The 26,531-nt window shown below is 33.4% G+C and overlaps 1 protein-coding gene across 1 annotated transcript in view; it reads right to left on the bottom strand.

Annotated features, from left to right (window-relative positions):
• Positions 1-26,531, bottom strand: part of LOC145690931 (cilia- and flagella-associated protein 43) — a 190,326-nt gene that overhangs the window by 7,670 nt on the left and 156,125 nt on the right. The window contains exons 23-24 of the mRNA XM_081766380.1: positions 18,927-19,046; positions 15,080-15,223 (exon numbers count right to left, since the gene is read on the bottom strand). Coding sequence (XP_081622506.1) covers positions 15,080-15,223; positions 18,927-19,046 — 264 coding nt within the window. The remainder of the gene's footprint in view (positions 1-15,079; positions 15,224-18,926; positions 19,047-26,531) is intronic.

Raw genomic sequence — 26,531 nt, 5'->3', positions numbered from 1 at the left:
ACCACCTTTTCTTAATAACTTCTTCAGCACTTCGGTCTTTTCGCCTATGCTCTGAAATCAACTGGAGAAATATGTTGAAAGTATAGAAGACCAAGAGAAAGGCATAAGGTTAGAATTAGAAGTTGAAGAAAATAACTCTATCAATTTCATGGATATGAAGATAGAGAAGCAAGGTGAGAAAGTGACTACTAGTTGGTATCAGAAACCGTGTTGGGCAGGTATTTATTGCCACTGGAGAAGTGATGTAGACAAAGCAACTAAGAAGAATTTCATTAGGAACATGGAAAGGAAGATAGAAAACATCAACAGCGAGGAAGAGGGAAAGAAAAAAGATTTGGAAAAATTCTACAAACAATTGAACAATAATGGATATAGGATAGAGCAGTTTAGGAGAAAGAGAAAAGAAGATAATATGGATAGGAAAGAAGAGGAAGACAATAAGTGGTACGGCATTCAGAGCATAGGCGAAAAGACCGAAGTGCTGAAGAAGTTATTAAGAAAAGGTGGTGTGAAGACTTATAGAAAAGGAGGAGAAACTTTGTTGAAATGCATAAGGAAGAAAAGGAAAAGGAAGGAAAATCATATAGAGGAGCAGGAAGAAGGAGTGATATATGAAGTGAAGTGTAGTGAGTGCGACATGAAATACATAGGGGAGACGGGGAAAAGGCTTATGGACAGATTAAAACAACATAAGGATGATGTTAGACTGAAAAGGGATAATAATGCTATATACAAACATGTGAAGGAAACGGGACATAAAATAGACTGGGAGGGAGCTAGGGGTTTAGAGAGAGAGAAGAGGAAGATTATTAGAAAGTGGAAAGAGGCTAGAAGAATAAAGAGAGAACAAGAGGAGAACCTAATGAATTGGACAAGCGGTATGAATATACACGAGCAATGGGAGAAATTGTTGGATGTGATAGAAAAGGAACAAGAAAAGTGCATATAGGCTATTAATATTTATTTATTTAATTATTGAAATTTATATATTTATATATTTAGTTATATATATATATATTTTTTTTTCTATTTGTTATTTACTTTCTTTGTATGTCATCTCATTAAGGAACTGTTAGAAAAAGTGAAAGGGCTCATTATATTTTTCTGTTTGCGCGTAAGTAACTTTATCCTCATTGGTTCCCTCCGACCAATGAGAGAGAAGAAGGGGCGTGGCCTTTCACTTTCTCATGTATATAAGATCTGCTGTCACATGTCTTTTCTCAGTGTTTGTGTCTGATGAAGAGGACGTTAGGTCCTTGAAACTGTAACATTGTAAGTATAGTTTTTAATATATTTCATTCTGCTCTGGTCAGAACTGTGTTTTATTTGTTATATATATATATATATAAAGAGTGTACATGGAAGATATTTTAAATTTTTATTTATTTATTTTCTACTCTTGCAACTTCTTTATCAGGGATAGAGATCATCGTTTTTCAAATAATCCTATAAATATTTCTTCAGTTTTGATCTTACTTCTCTATCACAAATAACTACGGTGAATTTTGCCGCAGAAAAAAAGTATATCAAAGAATCACACGATTAGTGATGTGAGGTGGAAAATTTTCCGCTGTATTTTTCCGGAAAATTTTCCGTTCTAAAAAAAAAATCAGTAATCAAGTAACAGTTCCTCAGTATTCATAAAATTGATTGAAATCATGTATAGAAATGTTAAAAAGTGAAAGATCGTTTAAAGAATCGGAAAATTTTCATGGCTCAGACAATTTTCAGTACTATGTTGAAACAAGTTAAACAATTGTTCATGAATCGAAATATTTTGTCTTCAATGGAAAAATTGAAGAACTGTTTATGAGTCGGAAAGTTTTCATCATTTTGAAGCAAAAAGTAAAACAACTTTTTGTGGATCGGAAAGTTTTATTGCTCAGTAGAAACAAGTGAAAGGAATTTTCATAGATCGGAAAATTTTCATCACGATGTAGAAACAGGTGGAAAAAACTTTTCATAGGCCGTACAATTTTAGATATTATGTATAGTGATGTTACGTGGAAAATTTTCCACTACACATAGAGCTACAAAATTGAATTTCTGTAGAGGAAAGTTAGTCAGCAACAAATTATAATTTTCCAATTAGCTTTCGGAAACCGGAAAATTTTCTATTTCAAGTTGGGAAGTAAAATTTTTCACAGTGTTTTTCTCTCTCTCTTCCTCTGCGAGCTCCTTCTTTGCTAAGCGGTTAGCATACGCGCCTTTGGCATGGAAAACCTGGCTTCGATTCCCAGCGGGAGCTCATGTAGTTCGGATTCCACGTTAATCAGTTGGTCCCGTCTTATATAGTTTCGCTGCTGAAAGGGACGTTAAACTCAAAATCAACTCAATTCAACTCCTCTCTCTCTCTCTCTCTCTCTCTCTGTGTGTGTGTGTATGTGTGGGTGTGGGTGGGTATGCAAAGTGCAGAGAGCATATATCGAGTTTGTAGGGTAGAAATATCCCATTCTGTTATTTAAAATTTCAATTTATTAAAAGTCATGAATGTTTTCCGATTCATAAAAACATACTCCACTTATTCCTACATCGTTGTTTAGCCGTAAAATTTATTAGTAATAAATAGTCTTAAAAAGTTTCATGAAGTAAAAATCTAACGATTCTTCATTTCAAAAATGTTTCAAGAACTTCAATGTGTTCTTCCCTCAGAATCCACCTTTGATATTACAATATTAGATTTCGTCAGTTTAATATACATAAGACGGTTTTCTCATAGCTTTACTACTTTTATAGATTTACATATTGCAACATTTATAAATAAGTAGATATAATATAAAGTGCCTACTGTAAATTTTTGACTACCCAAAATTCGAGTTTAAGTAACTCAACTGACCATTTTCTGGAAATAAACATTTATTTATTCATATATTCATTCAGAAGAGAAAGTGAAATATAACTAATAAGGAAGTTGATTTGTGTAGTTGTTCTTCCAATAAAATAATAAAAGAAACATAAAAAGCTGCACTATTAGCGCTGCGTTTTAAAAGCAACAAATAATTTCATTTTAATTTACAAAATAAAAAACATATTACTTATATATATATATATTACAATACAAATATCTGCTCTAAGATGTTGATTATACAAAATTCCAATATTGAAATTATGATTTACGTGTGTTAAACACAATAAAATCAAAGCATTTCTTCTTATTTTGTTACAAAAATGATCTTCATAAGGAACTTTTATGTAGTTATTTCATTACATAGGCAGGCCTACATGTGAAGAAATAGGGAAATTTTCTGTTTCTGAAATTGATAAATTTACAAGAGTTTCTTTTCAATTTCTTGTTACATTTTAAATATTGGAATGGGATATTTGTTCTCTACAAACTCCATGTATGTTTCCTGCACTTTACACACACACACACACACAGAGAGAGAGAGAGAGAAACACTGTATATTTTTACTCCCAACTTTAAATATTAGAAAATTTTCTGGTTTCCGAAAGCTAATTGGAAAATGATAATTTGTTGCTGTCTAACTTTCCTCTACATGAATTGAATTTTATAGGTGAATGTGCAGTTAAATATAGTGGAAAATTTTCCACCTAACATCACTATACATAATATCCAAAATTATCCGGATTATGAAAAGTTTTTTCACTTGTTTCTACATCGTGATGAAAATTTTCCGATTCATGAAAATTCCTTTCACTTGTTTCTACACAGCAATAAAACTTTCCGATTCACAAAAAGATGTTTTACTTTTTGCTTCAAAATAATGAAAATTTTCCGACTCATAAAAAGTTCTTCATTTTTTCCGTACAAGACAGAAAATATTTCGATTCATGAAAAATTTTTTAACTCGTTCCTACATAGTACTGAAAATTTTCTGAGCCATGAAAATTTCACTTTTTAACATTTCTATACATTATTTCAATCAATTTTATGAATACTGAGGAACTGTTACTTGATCACTGATATTTGTTAAGAACGGAAAATTTCCGGCAATCTAATACTGCCGAGGAAATATATTTGAACCATTGGAGGAGGAGTTAAAGAAGGTTGTGGAAATGTTAAGGAGGCAACAAGACAATAGCAGTGTGAAAAACTCGGTTGAGTTAAGAAGAAGGTTGGAGGAAGTAGGACACAGCAAAGCTAAAACAATCATGTTCAGTGTTGATGTGAAGGCTATGTTTCCAAGTCTAAGAAGAAACAGCATTGTTAAAGTCATCACTAAATTGATGAAGGATAGGAAGATCAATGGTTGGAGTGGAGAAGGACTGAAGGAGGCCCTGAATACTATATGGAATAACAGTTATTGTGTTATAGGTGATAAGTTAGTAAAAATCAAGGAAGGACTAAGCATAGGTTCCAGGTTGAGTCCAGTGCTAGCAGAAATTACTATGAACGACTGGGAGAAGAAAGTAAGGATGAAAGGAAGTGACAGATTAGTGTTTTTTGCTAGATATGTTGACGATTGCTTGGGGATTTGGAAAGGAACTGTACGGCAATTGGAAAAGTTTGTAAAAGAAATTGAGGATATAGAGAAAGGCATACAACTGGAGCTAGAGGTAGAAAAGGAAGAGGCTATAGTTTTCCTGGATATGAGAATAAGGAGGAAACAAGGAGTGATATACACAGAATGGTATCAAAAAAGTTGCGCGTCGGGAAACTATTGCCACGCCAGAAGTGATGTAGATTACTCGACCAAGAGGAATTTCATCATTAACATGGAGAATAGAATTAAGCAAATAACCAGTGAAAGAGACAAGGCGGAACAGACTATACAGTCATTCCATAAGCAGCTGGAGAATAATGGATACGATAGAAAGAGGCTAAAATACAGAAGGAGATGGGAGAAGAAAACGAAGAAAAAGAAGAAAGAAGCAGAGAAGGAGGGCAAAGTGAAGGAGGAATAGAAGAAAGAAGAAAAATGTGGCGGGGGATAGAAAGTTTGGGAGAAGAAACAGAAATCATTAAAAGAATGCTTAAGAAGATGGGGGGCATCTCAACTTACAGAAAAGGGAGCAAGAGGCTTCTGGAAGTAATAAGGGAAAAAAGAAGGAAAAAGACAGAAGAAGAACAAGGGGTAATGATGGAGAAAAAAGGAGTGATTTATAAAATTCAGTGCGGCGAGTGTGATATGTGTTATATTGGGGAAACTGGAAAGAGACTAAGAGAGCGTATAAGACAACATAAGGATGACGTTAGGCTAGAAAGGAACAAAAATGCGGTCTACAAACACGTAAGGTACACGGGACATTCAGTTAATTGGAATGAAGTAAAAATTCTACTGCCAGGAAGAAAGAAACATAGTTAGGAAATGGAAGGAGGCACGGTTTATAGAAATGGAGGGTAATAAAGCTATGAACTGGAACTCGACTGATCATCGACCAACAGTGGAATAGGTTGTTAAAAAAGCTTAAAATATAAGATTTGAATACACATATCTATTATGGTTGTTGCATATATATATATATATATATATATATATATATATATATATATATATATATATATATATATATATATATTGATTGTCTCACACGTGTTTATGTATTTATTAGTCCATATTAGTTATCTCTATATACGTGTGTATATATATATGTATATATATAATGGTATATTTATATATAGATATATATGTGGTTGTATAGTGCATGTGTGTATATACTGTATGTGTGTGTCGTCTTTTTAAGCATATGCGTAATTGTATGTTTATCTGTTTATTTATATATTTATTTATTTATGTGTATTTATATATAGTTATATAATTATTTATGTCAATTAATTGTTAGTTTAGATTAGTTGTGCTAAGATCATTCTGTTTATGTGTGTGTGTAATTTACAACAGGTAGGAAGCCTCGGTATAGGGAAATACAAATTAGAACACTTAAAGGGGATTGGCTGCTGCCAGGAGCCAATCAGAAGCAAGATGTCCCAGCTCTTGTGTGTATATAAGACTGCACGTTTCTCATGTATCTCATAGTGTCTCATGAAGCCAAAATGTTAGTTGGCGAAACTGTAACACGTATGTAGTTTCTTATGTGAATATATTGTTTTGCTCAGCAAATAGTTTGTTTGTGTTTATGTATATGAAGGTAAATTTCATTTAAATAGAGGGGAGCTTGGGAGAATATAAAAAATGCAGATGGAAATGAGCCTAAATGAGCGAATTACAACTTGAGGAAGATGGAAAGAATACATTGAGGAGCGGGATGATAACAAGAATAAACTGTATATTTTAGATATTAAAACGGGAAATGAAGTAAACGAGGATGGTTCATTGGACAAGTTCAAAGTCATACTGCGAAATGAAGAACAAACCGGTAGATAATATATCTTTTGCATTTATTAAGAATACAGAAGAAGAATGAAAATTAAAAAAAAAATCGAAATTCGCAATCAAATCAAGAGTGTCATTGTAAGACATCTTTCAGAGAGTTAAGCTTTTGCTAGCTAAAAAGTCGAAATATGTGAGGACTATGAAACTAGATTGTTCTAAATGCGTTTAAGAACACTGAGTAGGAATTCACCGGTAGGAATGTCAAGGTGGAGAAATTATCTAATAACCAATTATTAAAAAAAACTAAAATTTTCTTTTTTAGCCTACCAGCGATGGAAGAAAATTATTATGAATTGTGTTGGTAAAGGTAGAAAGAGGGGATCTCGTTAGTAAAGTAGATTTCAGTTTACACATAATTTTGACGTAACTTTATTTGTGGTCCACTAGTATCATACTCGTCCCTGTCCCCTCAATTTTAACATGCCAGAAACGCCCATGCTCCCTGACAGCGAATTCAGAGCGATATACTAACATGTTAACCATGTTTGTCAAACCTGAGATGCGTCGGTGTGGTTACGATCCCAAGACAATCTGAAATCTTCAAGATGGGAATCCGGTGACATACTTCTAAATAATTCATGTACCTACTTCGCAACATGTTCCCGAACAAGATGATCTTATGTCCAAGTGATATTTAATAGCCCTAAAAAGCCCCCGATTTGAATAATATGATCATTTTTCTTCTAGGATTACACGAAAAGTGAGATTTTCAAAATATATTCGACAAATATCCCCACATTCAAGCACGCCATCCAGAAAACAGCAGCTGAAATTGCGCAGGGTTATGCACAACTTTCGAGACCTTTTTCAAGAGTGTGTTCGCAGCAACGGCGACTATCTCGCAGACATGATTTTCAGAAAATGAACACTTTTCTGACATATTTCTTGGTAAGACATGGATTCAAAGATTTGCACCACTATTTTCCTAAAGTGTCTTGAGCTGTGGCACAACATATGTTAAATTCAGTTTCTTGCAGTAAGTGGTTGTTCTTTATTTAAGATGAAAAATCGTCAGATTTCTCTGCTGCATTCTCTATAATTACATTAAGCTGCTAGTTAATGACGCATACAACCGACTCTCGTTAGTTCGAACTAAAGTAGTTTCAAATATTGGATAATTGGAACAAAAGTTTATTTCATTTCAAAATTGTATTGAAAACAATAGTTAAAGTTGTGGGTAAATCGATAACACTTTGTAGTGTTGGATAGTTTGCAAACAGAAGAATGTAGTTTCAACTAGTTTCCAGTCATTCAGGGACGGCCGTGGCGAAGAATGATACAGACACAAAACTATCTGCAGTCTTCGTAGTTTAAGGGAAATTTCTCTAATATAGGGAAATTTAGAAAAAGGAATTTTTCGATAAAACGTTGAAAATCCAGGAAAATTCTTGCAATGACTGATTGACCAATATAAATGTTTAAATTTTTCTTCGTTTTTAAGAAATAAACCAATACAATAGCAATTGTGTATATATATATATATATATATATATATATATATATATATATATATATATATATATATATATGGTGTCTTCCATTTCAATTCAGGCAGAGCATGTACCATCACCATCTCAGATATTGTTGAAACTTTTTTATAGTAACTAGACATGTTTTTAAGAGACCCATATTTTTTTGTTTTGTCGAAAAAAAATTTCCCGCCAAGTAATGGGCCATCAAAGACGGGGAGTACAATTTATGAATTGTAGAAGACATGGAAAATGGTCAACTTCGGAGCCTCACCATTCGGCTATGGAGACAGGTAGAGTTGTAATTCTTGTTGTGGTATGTACATAGGCAGGGTGCGAATTACCGGGGGGGATGAGGGGGATTTTCCCCATCAATCACATTTTGTTCCCCCCCAAAGAAGTCAGCTGAAGTATCCTCACCGGGGATGCTCGCTTTCCCCCTCAAACTATGCTTAGTATAACTCCAAATGTCACTGATTTTTGTTATTTCTTGTAAATTTAATCTTCTAGCTGTATTTAGAAATGATCGATGTAAACTGTTCAGTTTTGGTCATTTCTACTTACCACCTAATTACCCACTATTTTCAACGTTGTTTAGTAGAACTATATTGTTATGACTACGGTTGTTACTTGCAACTGTACCTTCGTACCCTTCAGTTCCTCATCGTTTGTGAATTTGAATGTACTAATTGCGTATAACAAAGCCACATATAGATTTATAAATGTTCTTAGCGGTTGGCCAAGAAGAAGTAAACAAATAGCTTCTTCTACCATACTTGGCGAAGTTCGGATATGTCATATTAATCCTCTATATTTGTATCTATTATCATCTTATTTTAATTTTTGTTATAACATGTTATTTCATTTTCCAGTGTACTCTTTGTTAGCACATGGTCTTCATTCCCTAGGAGGTTGTGTGTATGCAACTCAAAAGTTGCATTTAATTTGTGATAATTAGCATAGTAATCACTGCGTTTACAGTTTACGGAAATGAACTTTTGAAACTGTACTCAAAATCTGAGATATAGGTACTCTCTCGTAAGTATATGTTAACGTACACGCTGGGGGATACGCTCCTAGTGAGCAGACATGTTAATGAAGGTGATTTTTAGGTGAATAAGCGAATAGTTCAAGATTTGTTTCAGCATTTGTTAATACGGCTGGTTCTCCGTGTCATTGTCCGTGTCTGTATAAGCATTTCAACTGGAGCGGGTTTTTTTAAAGTTAACCCTTCATTTTTCCATCTTTTCGCTGTACAGTTTGCTGTCCACGCAATTAATGTTGTCTGAAAAACTTCAGTGTAATGTTTTACTTTATTTGAATAACGTAGCCCATAGTGAATCAACTCATCTTCAACCTAACAGTAAAGTAATTTTTAAGTGTTGACTTTCTGTGCCCATCACGGAATCGATATTTGGAGAAAAAAAGTCGTGATGAGCACAGCTTTAGCGGGAAGTAGAAGCACAAGCTCGAAATTTGAATTGAGAGATTTTTAATATTTGGCCTTCGATTTGATCTTGATGTGAGAAATCGGGACCAGCAACAATTCATTTCTTATTTGATAGGCTAATATCTAAATTTTCTTTTTAAAAAATGTCCGGTTTAACTGATAATTTTAGTGGTTTTCACAAGACTGAAGTAAGTTTCTTTTCGCAACCTGTATGTATTAATGCAAAGTGGAAGCTTTCAATATGAGTGGAAAAATTAACATATGCTTGTGATCATGGCTATCGCTCGAGCCGAATTATTAACTAAATAAACCTTAGAGAGTTACGGGGACAAGAGTGAGTACAACATTAAAACACGTTCAGAAAGGTTTAGTGGGGTGTGTGTATGTCAGACAATATACAGTTATTGTCGGTAGATTTATTAAGTTAATTATTAAATTATTATTAAATTAATCTCTTATTTATTACAGATGTCACACACACACGCACAACACACACACACACACATATATATATATATATATATATATATATTTGAGAACAAGATCCTGAGACGAATATTCGGACCCAAGAGGAACGGGAATGGGGAATGGCGGAAACTTCATAACGAGGAACTACATAATTTATATGGTTTACCCAACATTGTTAGGGTCGTCAAGTCTAGGAGGCTTAGGTGGGCGGGTCATGTAGCTAGAATGGAAGAAAGTAGAAACGCTTTCAAAGTCTTGACTGGAAGACCAATCGGAAAACGACCATTAGGAAGACCTAGGCGCAGATGGGAGGACAATGTTAGGATCTCGCAGAGATTGGAGTACAAAGTAGGAACTGGATCCAATTAGCTAAGGATAGAAGTCAGTGGAGAGCTTTTGTGAACGCGGCATTGAACCTCCGGGTTCCATAGGCCATAGAGTTTTATATATATATATATATATATATGTGTGTGTGTGTGTGTGTGTGGGTGTGGGTGTGGGTGTGTGTGGGGTAAGGCATTTATTGTCTCATTTTGAAATTTGAACCTTCAGACTATGTCCTTTGGCCTAATTTTATCCCCCCCAATATAGATTATCTAATTCGCACACTGTACATAGGGATATAAATAAACTATATTTTATTATAGTTTGGTTTGCGCATGCGTATCTTTTTGTACATAAATTAACAAATGAACGTCAATTTATCTGAAAAGTAGAAGTTTGCGAATTTTTTTCGAGCACTTCCGGTTCGAATTTTAAAATTCTGTTTTCACGGTTGGTAAGACCTGGTTACCCGCTTTCCGAAAAAAATTTTGTATCGCTTCTGTGTGCAACCGTTTTGTTGCAAAAAATTCGAGAAATTGTAAAATTTTTAAAAATCGCCATTTTAGGGCGCCATTTTCTCGAAAACATCATCTTTTAAAATTCTGAAATTTTGTCAGATGGTTCAGCTTTACATGAATAATAAACACACCAAATACCATTCTCGACCAATGCTTCATGAATTAACTGCAGCCTTTTAAAGTTAGCGAAGTTTCGTTAACTTTGATGTCACAGTTAGCAACACTGGGAACAATAAAAGTGCAATGATTTGATGATGTTTGTGGTTCACATTCATTAAATGAAGAATAAAATGTTTTCTTGACTGTTTTTTTTTTATTATTATTATTTTGATCAAGAAGGCTCTCTGAAATAGTGAAATGGGCTTCCCCCTACTCCTTCGTTTTGTTAAACCGAAATAATCTGAGGTGGAAATTACGATTAGGAAACACACAAATTTTTAGTTTACTTGAAATGGCCATCCAATAAATTCTAATGATCTACAAAAAGCCTGAACTATTACCTCAATGATGATTTGGAATGCTCCAGACAAAGTCTCAATTAAGTGCGATGTAATTACAGTGATCGAAAAAGGACAAAAAGTTAAAAAAATCGAAACGTTTTCTTACGCGTTCCAAAGAAATTTACTGACTTTTTAAATAGAACAATCCCAACATAAGAATTGGTCACTTGGAATTTTACAGTATTCGACTAAAGTGGGTCAGTCCGCAACCTGTGAGGGAAGTGTGTATGTATGTGTGTGTGTGTGTGTTGTGCAAATTTTAAGTTAGCTGTTACTGCGTTGCTACAAATCAAAGGTGCAGCCTGTATTGAAGCTGTCATGAGTGACCTATTTCCTTTAGTAGTATGATCCGTAGAAAATGACAACTGTCTTCTTCAAGAATGTGGTGAATGTCCTGGAGTGGAAGGAATAAGTGTGGAGTCTTTAATTATTGATCTTGATGAAAATGAAAGTGTTACGTATGCCATATGGGAAAACAATAATCTCGTTAAAAGAAAACTGACACTTTCTGTTTTCGTATCGTACATTGCTTGTTTAACTGTAAGAATTGTAATTCATGACTACATCAAGAATTAATTGCTACCGAAAAGCACCGTATAAAGTTTCAAGATACAAATTCTATTTTACTTCATGTGGACTTCGCTGAAAACTGGACTGTTATTCTGCAAAGTGAAATTCAGAGTTATCACCGGAATATGAAACAACTGACAGTTTTGTTGTAATAAACGACGATAAAACACACGATTCGGCTCATGTACTCATAGCCATAGACAAGATTCCAAAAATACTCGAATAAAAGCGAAAATATACTTTATAGAAAAAGGTTTGAATACGAGAAAATAAGTGTCTACAATTTCCCAAACCGTGTCAGTGATTTTTGATGGTGCTGCATCCCACTTTAAAAATCGATTTAAGATGTTCGAGATGCAGACAGGTCCAATAAATCAGTGGTTTTGCAGTGAAACCGGCCATGCATGGTCTCTGCGACGGTATTGAGGGGGGGGGGGAGGTGTAAAGAATGTGGCAACGCGGCATAACCTTAGGCAAATACAGATACACAGTATTAAAACCGCAGAAGAAAAAAAAAGAAATGAAATCTTTAAGTTTTACGTCCCACGATTATGCCGGTTAGGCTAAAGGAGACTGTGATTATGAGAAATGAATGAAATGCAGAAAGTGGGAGGAAACGAGATAACCCCGAGAAAACCCACGAGCACGGTGTTTGTCCACCACAAAGCCCACACGGCGCGATCTGGGATCGAATTAGGGACCCCAAGCACCGGAGGTGAACGCTCTACCACTGAGCCACCGCGCCCCACTAAAACCGCAGAAGAATTCGTGAGTATAGTGCAAGTACAAACTCCGGGTATTACTCTCGTTTTGTTGCCTGGAACTGAATTCGACGACTTCCGGAAGAAAAAAGGGAAAGTATGCGACCGGTAACTGGTATTCAACGAAGTCATCTTTGGCTTTCGGAAAATGGCAAAGTTTTTATTGCAGTAACGGGTCACCATGAACTAACTTCATGCTTCCCCCAAAATCGAACTTCTGCAATTCAAAGTGTAGATTTAAGAAATCTGCAAAAAAGGAACTTTTGTTACATACATATATGTATGATAACCAGTGGTGCGTAGCAGAAATATGAATAAATCATGAATTACGTGAAATTGAAGTGCTGTTTATGCTTCCACATGGACGTTCAGCATTTATGACTACAGACAATGTGCTACGCAGGGGCGGATCCAGGACGGACTTCTGGAAGGGGGAGGATATACTGCTACTTAGAGCTACGAGCTCCAAACTCTGAGATCGCTTTTATTTATATATAAAATTAAAAAAATCCCCTAGATCCACTCCTGGACAAGTTGTGAGTGAGCCAACACCTATTGGAGCACCTGCACGGTTACATGCTATTAGACACCAATCAAGCAAATGATTGGTCCATGTAAAAAATATTAAAAAAAAAAAAAAAAAAATCAGTGAAATTTTGTTTCCGAAGACCATTTTAAGTAAGTGAACTTGAAATTTGTACGTTTCGTAATCGTAATTTCCACCTCAGATTATTTCGGTTTAACAAAACGAAGGAGTAGGGGGAAGCCCATTTTACTATTTCAGAGAGCCTTCTTGATCAAAATAATAATAATAAAAAAAACAGTCAAGAAAACATTTTATTCTTCATTTAATGAATGTGAACCACAAACATCATCAAATCATTGCACTTTTATTGTTCCCAGTGTTGCTAACTGTGACATCAAAGTTAACGAAACTTCGCTAACTTTAAAAGGCTGCAGTTAATTCATGAAGCATTGGTCGAGAATGGTATTTGGTGTGTTTATTATTCATGTAAAGCTGAACCATCTGACAAAATTTCAGAATTTTAAAAGATGATGTTTTCGAGAAAATGGCGATTTTTAAAAATTTTACAATTTCTCGAATTTTTTTGCAACAAAACGGTTGCACACAGAAGCGATACAAAATTTTTTTCGGAAAGCGGGTAACCAGGTCTTACCAACCGTGAAAACAGAATTTTAAAATTCGAACCGGAAGTGCTCGAAAAAAATTCGCAAACTTCTACTTTTCAGATAAATTGACGTTCATTTGTTAATTTATGTACAAAAAGATACGCATGCGCAAACCAAACTATAATAAAATATAGTTTATTTATATCCCTATGTACATACCACAACAAGAATTACAACTCTACCTGTCTCCATAGCCGAATGGTGAGGCTCCGAAATTGACAATTTTCCATGTCTTCTACAATTCATAAATTGTACTCCCCGTCTTTGATGGCCCATTACTTGGCGGGAAAATTTTTTTCGACAAAACAAAAAAATATGGGTCTCTTAAAAACATGTCTAGTTACTATTAAAAAGTTTCAACAATATCTGAGATGGTGATGGTACAATTTTATATTTTTTTTTGCCTGAATTGAAATGGAAGGCACCATATATATATATATATATATATATATATATATGCGTGTGTGTGTGTGTCTATTCAAACTAGCATAATTTCCACCCATTGTTAGCTCAGTGTAGATGTGTATTTTTTATAGAAAAAATGAAAGATAAAATTAAAAAACAGAAGCAAAAACGCAAACGAATAAAACAAATGTGGTTGGCACTTCCTTTAATATAGCTAAGTTAATCTTATCGCATAACTTCTGTCATAGGAATTGGACAGTTAACAGACTAGGGAAAATTTTAAAAAGGGAACATTTTGAGCAATTTGAGGGAAATTTTCTTAGAGAAATCTACGAACACTGTCCACCTGTTGATGATAAAGATGATGAGATAAGCGGAGATAATTTATGCCAAACTCAACTGAAGTTTCCGAAATAAGTTGAAAATTTAAGAAGATTTATTGAATGTAAATCAATTGTATTAATGACGTACGAGGGGATTTCACGTAATAAGTGAAACTGAAGATTTTGTTAAATAGCCTGTTTGAACTATAAGGCTACTTTGAAACAGCAGCACTCTTACAAGTTACGAACGAAGATATTATAAGAATCTCTTCTTCACATTAGAAAAGTTTCAGTTCAAAATATTTTTAACCATAGATTTATTTACACTAGTTATAAACTGACCAAACTCCGGTATCGTATCTGCTAAAGTCGCTTTCCTTTTTTTATCTGTATTATGTTGACTGCTTTCATTGTCTACATTGAAGTGCATAAAAGTTACTTTTGCACAGATTGGACCTAAAAAGCTAACTTATAACTCATGCTCATTCTTGGTTTAGAATATAGTTACAATTTTACGAGATAGTAAAGTAAACCGTGAGCTTGACGTTCTTTGGAAATCAACTATACAAAAACTTTTAAAGAAGTAGTAATTGTACTGCGCTAATCATTTCTGGGTAAAATACCTTTAATAACCTTTATACTTTCAACAGCATCATAATTTGTCATATTGAAATATAGATAAATACACTTTAATGCATAAGGCAGAATTTCACTAAAATTTGGGTATTTTAGTTTCTTCCAAAAGTTACAACACAGAAAGCACTTTCATTTGAGCTTAATTACATGAAAGTAATTAGTATGACTTACGAAAGTACTGTCAATAACTTTCATTTCTTTCTGCAGATCTTGGATAACCATACGTAGTCTCCTGTGTTCCCATTCCATTAACCGTATTCCACATTGGAATTTAATCGCCTGCTCCATTGCATGTATCTTCCTTCTTCCCCAGTACTACATATATATAAAAAATAATATTTAAGACTCGTATTATTATTTTTATTTCATAAGATTTGAAAAATATGTCTTTGTTTCAGAGGAAAACTGGCAAATATACTTTCGAAATACATAGTTTAGAGCATGTCAATTATATTCATAAGATTTTAAATTTATAAGAAAAAAAACTTAATATCTCTAACACAAACTACTTAAAATATGGTACAAGCTTCTAATTAAATGAAATTTTAACCTCTCGTTTATGAAATAGAATAGAATAGAATATTTTTTTATTGTCGTTAAGTCCATAACTAGGCAAATAGTCATTGTCAATATTATGTGTCACTATATACTAAATTATAGTATCATACTTTATACGTGCGGTTAACAATAAAAAATTTGCATTCTTGTATCACCAATGAGCACATAAGTTTTGAGATTTAACGAATTCATTAATTTTGCAAAAAGCCATTGCCACTAGACCATTGTATATTTGTTTTAAATTTATCCATAGGCAAATGGTGCATGTAAATTGGTAACATGTTCATAGATCTTATACCTACACTTATATAGCTTTCTTTAAATTTAGAGAGCGCTTACGTCTCGTGCGTGGGGTCCCTGGTTCGATCTCGGACCAAGTAAGTTTGTGGTGAACAACATCGTGTCCGTGGGTTTCTTCAGGGTACTCTTGTTTCCTCTCACTTGCTCATTCCACCAATTCTTCCGTTATCATTCACTTGCATTAATCATCGTCTTTCTTAGCCTCAAGGAAATAATTGTGGGACTTCAACTGAAATATTTCATTTCATTTTAATTTTAGATAGTTTAGAGTATGGTTTATCAACTCAGGTACCGTACATGATCTGGTGTTATATGAACGTATATGTTGTCCATAAACCATTGTTAAAACGTTCTGTCTTGCGTAGATTAATACCATATAAATATACAGATTAATCACAGTCATAGTTTTTAACTTAGCAAATAGTGGCTTACAATACTCATTGTTGGGCACACCCACGGCGGACTTCATACAAGCGGAAACGTTGGTGGGTGGGGGTGTGACGTAATGGGTCCGAGCTCCAAGCCACTTCAAATGTTTTTTTGGCCGCCGTGTTTTCTGCACCTTCAGTGGCGTGGAACTGCGTCTTATCAACCGTGAGTGTGCACTGACCTTTTTCAAAATGCCGCGAAGATGTGTTCCTGTTTGTAAAAGTAATTATACTCTCAAAAATGTTGTCGGTGAATATGTTTCGTGTTTCACTTTCCCCAGTGATCAATTATTACGCGAAAAATGGGTGCGAAATATCTCCAGAAAAGATTGGGTTCTTTCAGATTCCAGTGTTGTTTGTATAAAGCATTTTGGGCTAGATTGCATCGAACGTCAGGTGTCCTACAAGAATTCCAAAGGTGAAGACAAAGATTTTGTGTACGATAAGCCGCGATTGAAAATTGGTTCTGTGCCCACTATCTTTGAATGGTTACCTGGTTCTTTTTCAACGAAACTGCCAGTTAAAGAAAAACCCCTGACGAGAGAGCTTTTGAAATTGACAAAAGGAAGAAAATCGCCGAACAATAAGCCAGTGCTTCGGATGAGATTGCAAACTTTCAACAATTCGAGCAAGGAATCGATAGTAAGTTAGCAAAAATGCAATATGAAGATAGAGCTCTTGCTTTCAAAGCTTTTGATAATAAACTTGTAGTATATTCCGTAAATGTTAATTCCATGAGCATAGAGTTTTATATCAATGTAAATAATAATTTAAAAGTATCTGTGTATTTGAAAAACAATCAAGGTTACTTTCAAAACCTGAATGAAATTCTTGGGACAGAACTTTTACTTAAGAAATGGAGTTTCTTAGAACAAATCATTTGCAAATTCACTATGAATGACTTTGTTTCTAGTGTAGAACGTAAAATCCAATATGCAAAATTTAATTAGTTCTCTGACAAATAATGAGTTCTCTGAAGAATTAGCTAACCAAGTGGGTATTCTTTCTGAACAATTTTCATTAATTTTCTCTTCAAAGAAAACATATTCGCCGCGGATGATTTTAACATCCTTTATCATTTACATGCAGCCTAAAAAATGTTATGATGCTCTCAGAAAAAACATCCTAGAATTGCCTCACCCGAAATATTTGCAACGACTGACAGCTTCCCTTCATATTTCACCAAATATTAAAAAAGAAAACAACAGTTTCTTGATGTCTATTGGTGAAAAACTAAATGGAACAGATAGATGGGTTGCTTTACAATTAGATGAAATTTACGTTCATGAAGGGGTGGATTATCGATGTGGGAACATTATTGGTTTTGCAGAAAATCACGATGTCCTCAAGAAGCTAAAACTGTCCTAACGTACATGATATATATACAGGGTGTTAATGAACTATACCGACAAACTGTAAGAGGTGATTCCTCACATCAAAATGAGAGAAAAAGCTCATATGGGCCTTTGGTGAAAAGTGCATAGTTTCAGAGCTAGGACTGTCCAAAATCGCGGAAAAGCTAAATTTCAACAGACCCTATTTCGAATTCCAAAAACTGTAGATGGTGGTCCTTAGCAGCGTAAAGGAAGTCATGCGTACACAATCCAAAAGTGCATATTTCATCAATTTTCAATAGATGTATCAGGTTTCCCTACAGAGTGTAATTCTTAGATATGCTCTCAATAGATTTTTCAGATATACCCTGATTTCAAGGGAGGTCCAAAGTAGGCAGGAGGTAAACCTTAACAACAATGGACATCCAATGCTTCGGAGAGAAGTCGAAAGGGTTAGGAACCGGTATCTCCATGTTCTTTTGTGTTCAGAATAACATGTGATGCGATGTATTTCGTCAAAGTATATTTCACGTTTTCTTCACTTATAAGCGTGAAAGAAAACACGCGAGACCGTGCTGCTTACGATCCTTAACACTTCCGACATCGCGCCAAAGGATTCCGTATTCACTGCTATCAAGACTTATCATCACTTTGGACCAATTATAAAATCAGAGCATACCTTAAAATTCGATTGATGGCATGCCTAGGAATTACATCGTGCAAGAAATATTCTGTACACCCATTGAACATTAATGAAATGTGCATTTTTGGACTGCGTATGAATGATTTCCTTTACACGGAAAAGGACCAACATCTACAGTTTTTCGAATTCGAAATTGGGCTTCTCGGGATTTGGCTTTTTCACTATTTTGGACAGCCCTAGCTCTGAAACTATGCATCTTTCCCCATAGGTCCATATGAACTTTTTCCCTTATTTTAATGTGAGGAATCACCTCTTACAGTTTGTCGGTATATGTCATTAACACCCTCGTATATGTAGCGTAGACAAGATATTCATATTATACAAGATCTGCGAAACAGGTTGATATATTGTATAGCAGGCTATCAAAAGTTAAAAATAGCTATACAATACAAGGTATAAAATTTATGAGCAGGCTACCAATACACATGCAAAATTTATCTACCTTATATTACTCAATTTGAAAACAAAGTGTATCATTGGTTAATTGCTGTTCCCTATTATAATGTTACGGAGTTTGAGGAAGATAAAAATATATTGGTATAGGTTAAGAAAAAAGGAATTTACTTGTATAACTTTGTTTGACGTATACAGACTTAATGACAAATATTCTATTCTATTCTATTATTCTATGAATAGCTGAATTAGCCTTATTAAAATATAAAAATGTCAAAGTTTATCTTTCGAACAGCATTTACCTTGATAACATTATTTATGGATTCTACCATACTTCGATGAACAAATAATGAATTTTTAAAATCTGCGATGTATCCATGTCTTTCTATTTCAACTTGACCATTTTTCAGCACAATTTGGATCTGGAATATTGTAGAAAAAAATATACAGTATATGTAGTTAGTATATATCTCTAATATCGGTTGTTTTTTTTTTATTATTATTATTTTTACATGATTCCTTGTGTAAAACAAAATATATAAGATACTAGAGCCTAGGGGTGATGGAGGTGTCTTCTCGCAATGCATTTGTTTCCAGATTGTAAGTCATATGTGTACAGAGTTTGGGGAATTGCTCCAGGCGTTCCACAGTCATGCTGGAACATACATACAAGGTGTGATCAAAAATTACGGTGAATGTATTTGCACAGTGCAATCTATCGACGTTCTATTCATTTCAACTAGTAAGTCCGGTAGCCTAAACCTTTGGTACAGTCAGTGTCGAGTTTGAACGTGTTGTGACATGATAGTTGGCTTCCAGACGCAGAAGAGTGAGGACATGTTAAGAGCGTCTGTCCCGCGCCAACATTAAGTTTTGTTCTACGCTACAAAAAAGTGGCAAAGAAGCTCACGAAATGTCAAATCAGTGTATGGCAATGAAACGGTGCCATTCAAAACTGTTTACACGTGGTATGAGCGATTCAAAAGCGGTCTAAGAAATTAAAATGTCTAGGAAATTAATATATATATATAACATTGATGAATAATAATAATAGTAAATTTTGCCACCGCCATCATTATTATCATTATTCCGAAATAACGGAGGGGAAGAGTAAAAAGAACGCAGGAATGAGATACGAACCTTATAAGCCGTTTAGTCCACTCAGAAGTAGAAGATACTAAGCCTGGACTAAACGTACTGGACTACCTTTCTCTAATGTTTCCTTTCCTGTTTTTTATCCTCCTCTTCATCTTCTAGGACTAAGTATAATAATGCTAACGCAGCGAATGCTATTATTATTATTATTATTATTATTATTATTATTATTATTATTATTATTATTATTATTATTATTATTATTATTATTATTAATAATAATAATAATAATAATAATAATAATAATAATAATAATAATAATAATTTTCTTAATCATCATTTCCTTCACCACTCATCACAGCTTTTTACCCCGCGTAGCGTAGTCGCTAACGCTCTCGGTTTTGATGCGGGCAATCCCGGGTTTGATTCCTGATGGGAACACTAGATCGAAAAAGTGTAAAAGCCGTTTCAGGCGAGCTATCTTTAGTAACATTTCCTCGTTCACACTAGGCAAATGCCTCACATAAGGTCCCAGCCCGCTTCCTTCCCTCTCCATACTTTTCTTCCTCCCCAATTTCCCGGGTAATGTGATCGTCGGGGGACGTCATCCTTCACACGTGCCGAAAGCTCAGAAATATAATTTCTAATCCTAATCCATCGCAGCGTTTCTTCGTCATTTCCCACTACAGCCATTCAGCTATTAGGCTATTTATTTGATCAGAATTCGATCTAGTCACACGATCATCTCAACATAAAATGTGACTGACACCGATACAATTGGATTTTTTCTTCACTTTCTTTTGCTTTCTGATGACGAGACGTTCAGTTTTGTAAGCTTGTTCACAACCATCATCATACAAGCACCATTTACTTTGATTTGTTTGTTTATTTCTTCAAGTTTAACGTTCCTTTTCGTGAACTCATAGTTTAAAATGGAATTCGAACCATCGTAAATTGACCATTTAAATTAACACGCGCTCATAACTTTTATGCTAATAAATATAAAATACTTAAATTTTGTACAATCTCGAGTTAAACAAAAACTATCATGTTAAACAAAAATTCTCATGTTTCAAATTTCATGTTAAACAAAAACTTACAATATTACATTTATTATTCTGCATCGCAAACTAATTACCCTTCATTATCACAAAATTTTGGAGGCCTCTACAAGAAAATAAAGCAAATGAGACGGCCGGGACTATCTACATCCGAAGTACTTTGGTATTATGATGTGATCATGATATAACACATTACAAATGAATAGGAATTAAATTACAACGGATTGAAAATTTGACTTTCTTCAAGACTTTATTTCGAAAAAGTACTTAGATAAGTATCACATCTAAAGACTTATATGTTTTCTTTTCTTAATAGACGAAAGAAAACATAATACCGTCTTCAGTAATTTGATTTATCAAATTGTTCCGAAGATATATATATGTAAATATGGGTAGAGACTGCTATACTGGTTAAAATTATGTACTTGTGGGAAATGTTTGAAATTGTCGTTGATTTCCTTTACTTCTATAATATTACAGTTATAGTTTTGGTAGTTTCTGCAAGAAGTTCTTGATTTACATAATGAAAGGAGTGTTGCAAACTTTAACAATGTTTACCATATCTCCAAAACGGTTTAGTATCAAATTGCTGAGACGGCATTATATTTTCTTCTGTCTGTTAGATACTGTATCGTTTGTCAGAACGAAGATAAAGTTAACCTATTACATAAAAGCTAACAAGGTGCACCCGTCTTTCACATATACCCTAATTTATTAAATTCTTGTATGAATTTTTAGCATACTTTATTTCTTTCAAACCACATTCGCAGAATTAAAAAAAAAAAAAGTACACAAGAAACCGCTAAGTGCAAAGAATAATGATAAACAACTAATTGAATGTACGGAACATATTTTTAAAATTTTTTGGCTCTGTACTAACCTTTGTGTTTCAACAGTGATGTCTAATACTTATAAATTTCTCATCGTATTTCAAGTGAATGCCTTTCGTTAGGATGACCCTTAAGCCAAATTGTGTGAAGTTAGATTGTTCACATTTTAGAATATAACACTTCAGTAGCAATAACTAATTACTCACAGTCAAAGTGGTCCAGTATTTCACCGAACAATGAAAACACTTTATTAATATGCTTTTTAAAAATTAATTTAGTGTATATACACTAATGTTTTTATTTTTTCAGGTTCTCTTTACTCGTCTTCTAGCCAATTTTGAGGAATTCCTTAAGCAATGCATCCATTTCTTCCACACTAATGTCATGGAACTTCTATGCGTTTAAATATGGTAGAGTATTGGATCAATGTTACCACAATGATTTTTTAAAAAAAAGAACAAAAGTTTTTCATTTTTTGTACAAAAGCTATTTTAATACCTTCTGGATAATAAAATTTATTTTTAATATATTAATAACTAAAATTGTAACATTAATTATATTTCAGATATGCAAATTCCGTAATAATGTGTATATGTACAAATTCCGTAATAATATATTACATAAATTACACAAATTTCCATATGTAAGGAGCAGTTTATGAATTGTTAAAAAAAAATTATTCTTGTTAATATCTTTTTCAATAATATCATCCCACTCATTATCTAGATTCCCTTTATTACTTTTGAGACCCGGATTCTTGGTTATAATATAGTATACCTCAAAGACATTTCTTTCACTTTAAAGGTAGAACGGTTTAATACAGCAATGTCCTGAACAATATGCTTAGATTTTTGTAAATGTTTAGAAAGTCCTGAAATAGCGTTCTTGTATTCACTAATGTGCTCCTTAACTTTGGTATTAATGTTTCTTCACAAATACAATATACCTGAAAATGGCCTTTTTTTTTTTTTTTTTTTTTTTTTTTTTTTTTTTGTTACAAAGTAGTTCTTATACTGACTCAGCCTCCTTTGCAAATATATATAAAGTTATGTTTTTCATCTATCTTTACACGGATAAAGACGACCTGAAAAAATAAAGTATTCGTGTGTGTGTATATACTAAATTAGTGCTATGTTTAGTTATATATATATATATATATATATGTATGTATGTATGTATAGGAAATAGATATAAAATACATTAACAGAGTGTTTTCGTTATTCTGTGAAATACTGGAATACTTTGACTCTGAGTAATTGGTTATTGCTACTGAAGTGCTATATTCTAAAATGTGAACAATCTAACTTTTCACAATTTAGCTTAGAAGTCATCTCGAAGAAAGCCATTTGTGTAATATGCCTGAAATATCGGCGAAAATTTAATGAGTATTGGATTATCACTATTAAAACACGAAGGTTAGTACAGTGACAAAAAATTTTTAATAATGATAAAATTCATAGTTGAACTTGGCACCATTGATTTTCAGGATACATCAATATCACTGTTATGTTTGTTTTGTGAAGTGCTTATACTTTTTTTTCACAGTAAAATATGTTCAATATTAAAATACTATTTAAAAAAAGAACTAACATTTCCTGTAAAAAATTAAAAAAAAAAAATGACTGATACTTCTTGTGAATCTACATCAAGAACTTATCTTTGTCCTGTTAGCTTTATCTCCGTTTTGACGAGTGAGTACAGTCACGATATTAAAGAAACATAAGTAACTGAATATTCAATTATCAAATTTTATAAAATCAAATTAAATTCACTTAAAGTTGAAACCAAATATATACATATATATATATATATATATATATATATATATATATATATATATATATATATATATATATATATATATATATATATATATATATATATATAACTTATTTCCTCCATATTATGAAATAAACAGTCTTGTCATACTAAAGATGAGTTACTGTGGTGTTAAAATTACTATGTAGGTGCATGAGAGGATGATTCAAATTAACAAAAAAATTGATTATTTATCAATGAATCATCCCGTGAAAAAACTAAGCACTCTCCACACGTATCGGAACACCAAGCTGGTTCCGTCTTCAGTGGTAAGATAACAAGGATAAAAACGGATGAGAGAAAAAGGGTTTTTAAAAAAGGAATACATACCACAGAACAGATGAATATAACGTGAAGGATGCCAAAATACCACAAGCAGAGCACAGTGTGAAAGATTGAGCTAAATATACATCAAAGGTAGGTAACCAGATTCTATCAATATTGCCAAACTCCAGATTTAAAGCTGGTATCTATTTGTGAATAAAGAATGATTTTTTAATCTCTCGTTGTTTCTTTGTTTTTGCTGAACCTATCATATTAACCTGCTTTATATTGTGTCAATGTTGTTTTAAGTGAAGCGCCAATCCCGACATGCTCTCTTCTTGTTACTTTTTTTGATTGTCTAATATGTTTTTGATTCGGGTGTTAATATTGCATTTTGTTTGACATAAATATGAGAAATCATATTCGAATTTGAGCACGATAAATACCTTTTTTATTTAGTGGATCAACCAGATAACTTTTAAATCCGATAAGATGTCTTTTTTTCTAATTTTTTCGGTGGGATACTGGAAGTAGATATGTTATATTTTGCAAGAATATATTGAATTTTTGTCGATTATTGTGGAAAATTTAAATACTTTCCAATAATCGTAGTAAGCTTTCGTAGCCAAAAACTGTATCATTGTCCTTTAAATAAGCTCTATTGGAGGAAGTTAGCGAGTAGAAAAAGGCCTGTTCCATGAGACTTGTGCTTTACATGATGGTCAGTACATAAAACAACTGAACCGAACTCAAGTACTGACGTACTTCACAGCTTAAGTCCTGTTTTTCATAATCTTTATTACATAAGGACGTAAAGCAAAATCAATCAATCAAACGTGATTCTTTGACATATTGCAAATCGTAATTATAGATCTAGAAGTGGAATACTTCTTACTAATTTCTGTCTTTCTCTTTCAGCGATCGAATACACATATCCAGGTCTCTAAAATTCTCAGCAAAGAGAATATTGGTTAGAAAAGAGCATTTACGCTTTTGCTTTTATTGAAGCAAAAGTAGTGTGCTTTTATTGAAGATGGCATTTATAGTCGTTTGTGGTATTTTGAACTCAGTAATGATTCAGATTACATAATATTTAATTAGCATTTTATGCTTCAAACTACCTTGAACTTTAGTAAATTAGTAAAATAAAGGCTTAACAACTCCTCACTGAAATAAGACCCTTGCAATTAAGGACGTATAGATGGGACTTGGTGGAAACTCATTATTTCAAATTTCACGTTAAACCAGGGATGCAAAAGACCATTCGCCCGGGGCGAGTGGTTCATCGGTGCACGCGAGTTTTTAATATCACTAACAAAATACCGAAGGTAAGTAAATGATTTCTATTGTGGGATGTGGGCTGGTAGCTTTTTTTCTTGGGCTAGTAAAATTTTGTTGCTTATTTGCATTCCTGCATTAAACTATAGGCCCACCTCCACGTCAGATAAGTGAAAGGTCTACACAGACCTTTGACAAATTTAAGAGATGAGTTCAAATATTAAAACGGAAATAACCCTTTAAGAAGGTTATCAAAAGTGAAATGTATTAGTTAGAAAAGCATTAGTTTGCTTTCCGAAAAATCGTGGACGAAAACAGATACTCTTGGTTTAAACAGATTACATTCAGGCTGCTAAATAGGCGTATTTCGTTGTATTTTCGAATTAGATTTGCGAAGATATAACTAACTTTCCTGCTATTCAACAGTGTAACAAACAAAATATAGTGAAATGCATATTTTTTTGTACTTTTATTTGTTATAACGAGATGGACTCGTCATGCTATTTTCAAACATTTTGGTGAAACTTCGGATTAAATGAAATTTCAAGAAATCCTCTTTTTAACCGCATATACATATATATTTAGTGACGAGAGAGCTGTTCGCTTTGCCCAACGCTCTGCTTCACTCCTTCATTTTTTCTTATATGGTGAAAAAATGAAGTTGTTAACCCTCCTCAATGCCTTGTTTTTGGTTAGATAATAGTTAAATTTAGCAATTACGTCAGTACTTTAATCGCCCAGCTTCTTGCTAGCCAAATCGGGATTTTTCCGTCCGTAACAGAAAATTCAATTATTTCAATAATTATTAGTTATATCAAATAGTCAATTACATTATGGTAATCAGAGGTAATTAGCAAATATTTTAGTGTTGCATCGTTCTACTCCATGAAGTGGGGAGGACCTATATTTTTGTTATCCTCTCTTCTCTTCGCTCCACCTAATTTGTTTGCAGTCGCAATCGAGCCGATTAAAAAAAAAAAAAAAAAAAAAAAAAAAAAAAAAAAAATGGAGGAGGAGTCGGAAGCTTTTGCCAGCGCAACCGATAGAGCACATAAACTAAAAATAATTATTATTTGCGTTGTAATTACCTTGTACGATAATAACTTAATATCTTCGTCATGTTATCAATTTTGTGTTAAAGTTGATATCGACAAATTATATTTCTGGCTGCAAAGTGATATTACCAATGATAACCTCGTTAGATTAATTGTGCTGTGAAGGAGAGCAAAAAAAAGCACCTCCAGTAATTATTTGGATACGCAATCTTTAGAAGAAATACGAAATTGCAACCGAAAATGTAACTGTGAATAATTCTGTCACCTCGTGTCTTCCACGGTCGTTTTTCAATTCTATTTTCATATCAAAAATCATATGTAAAATGTAATAGAATATCAATATGAAAGTCACGTAAAAGTAGTGCTTTAATATTTTGTGTGTAGTGATATTTGTGTGTTTTTCATTAAATAGGCACTACTTAGATGTATCTAAGTAAAATTATATACAAAATAGCTCAAATTTGATAATAAGAACGCATTATAATTAGTTTTAAAATTTGTTTAAT

The sequence above is a fragment of the Thermobia domestica genome, chromosome 1 (assembly GCF_964235325.1).
Source record: "Thermobia domestica chromosome 1, izTheDome1.hap1.1, whole genome shotgun sequence".
Taxonomy (NCBI): Eukaryota; Metazoa; Arthropoda; class Insecta; order Zygentoma; family Lepismatidae; genus Thermobia; species Thermobia domestica.
Note: the sequence above shows the minus strand (reverse complement) of the source record. Positions and strands in the feature narration are given on the sequence as shown.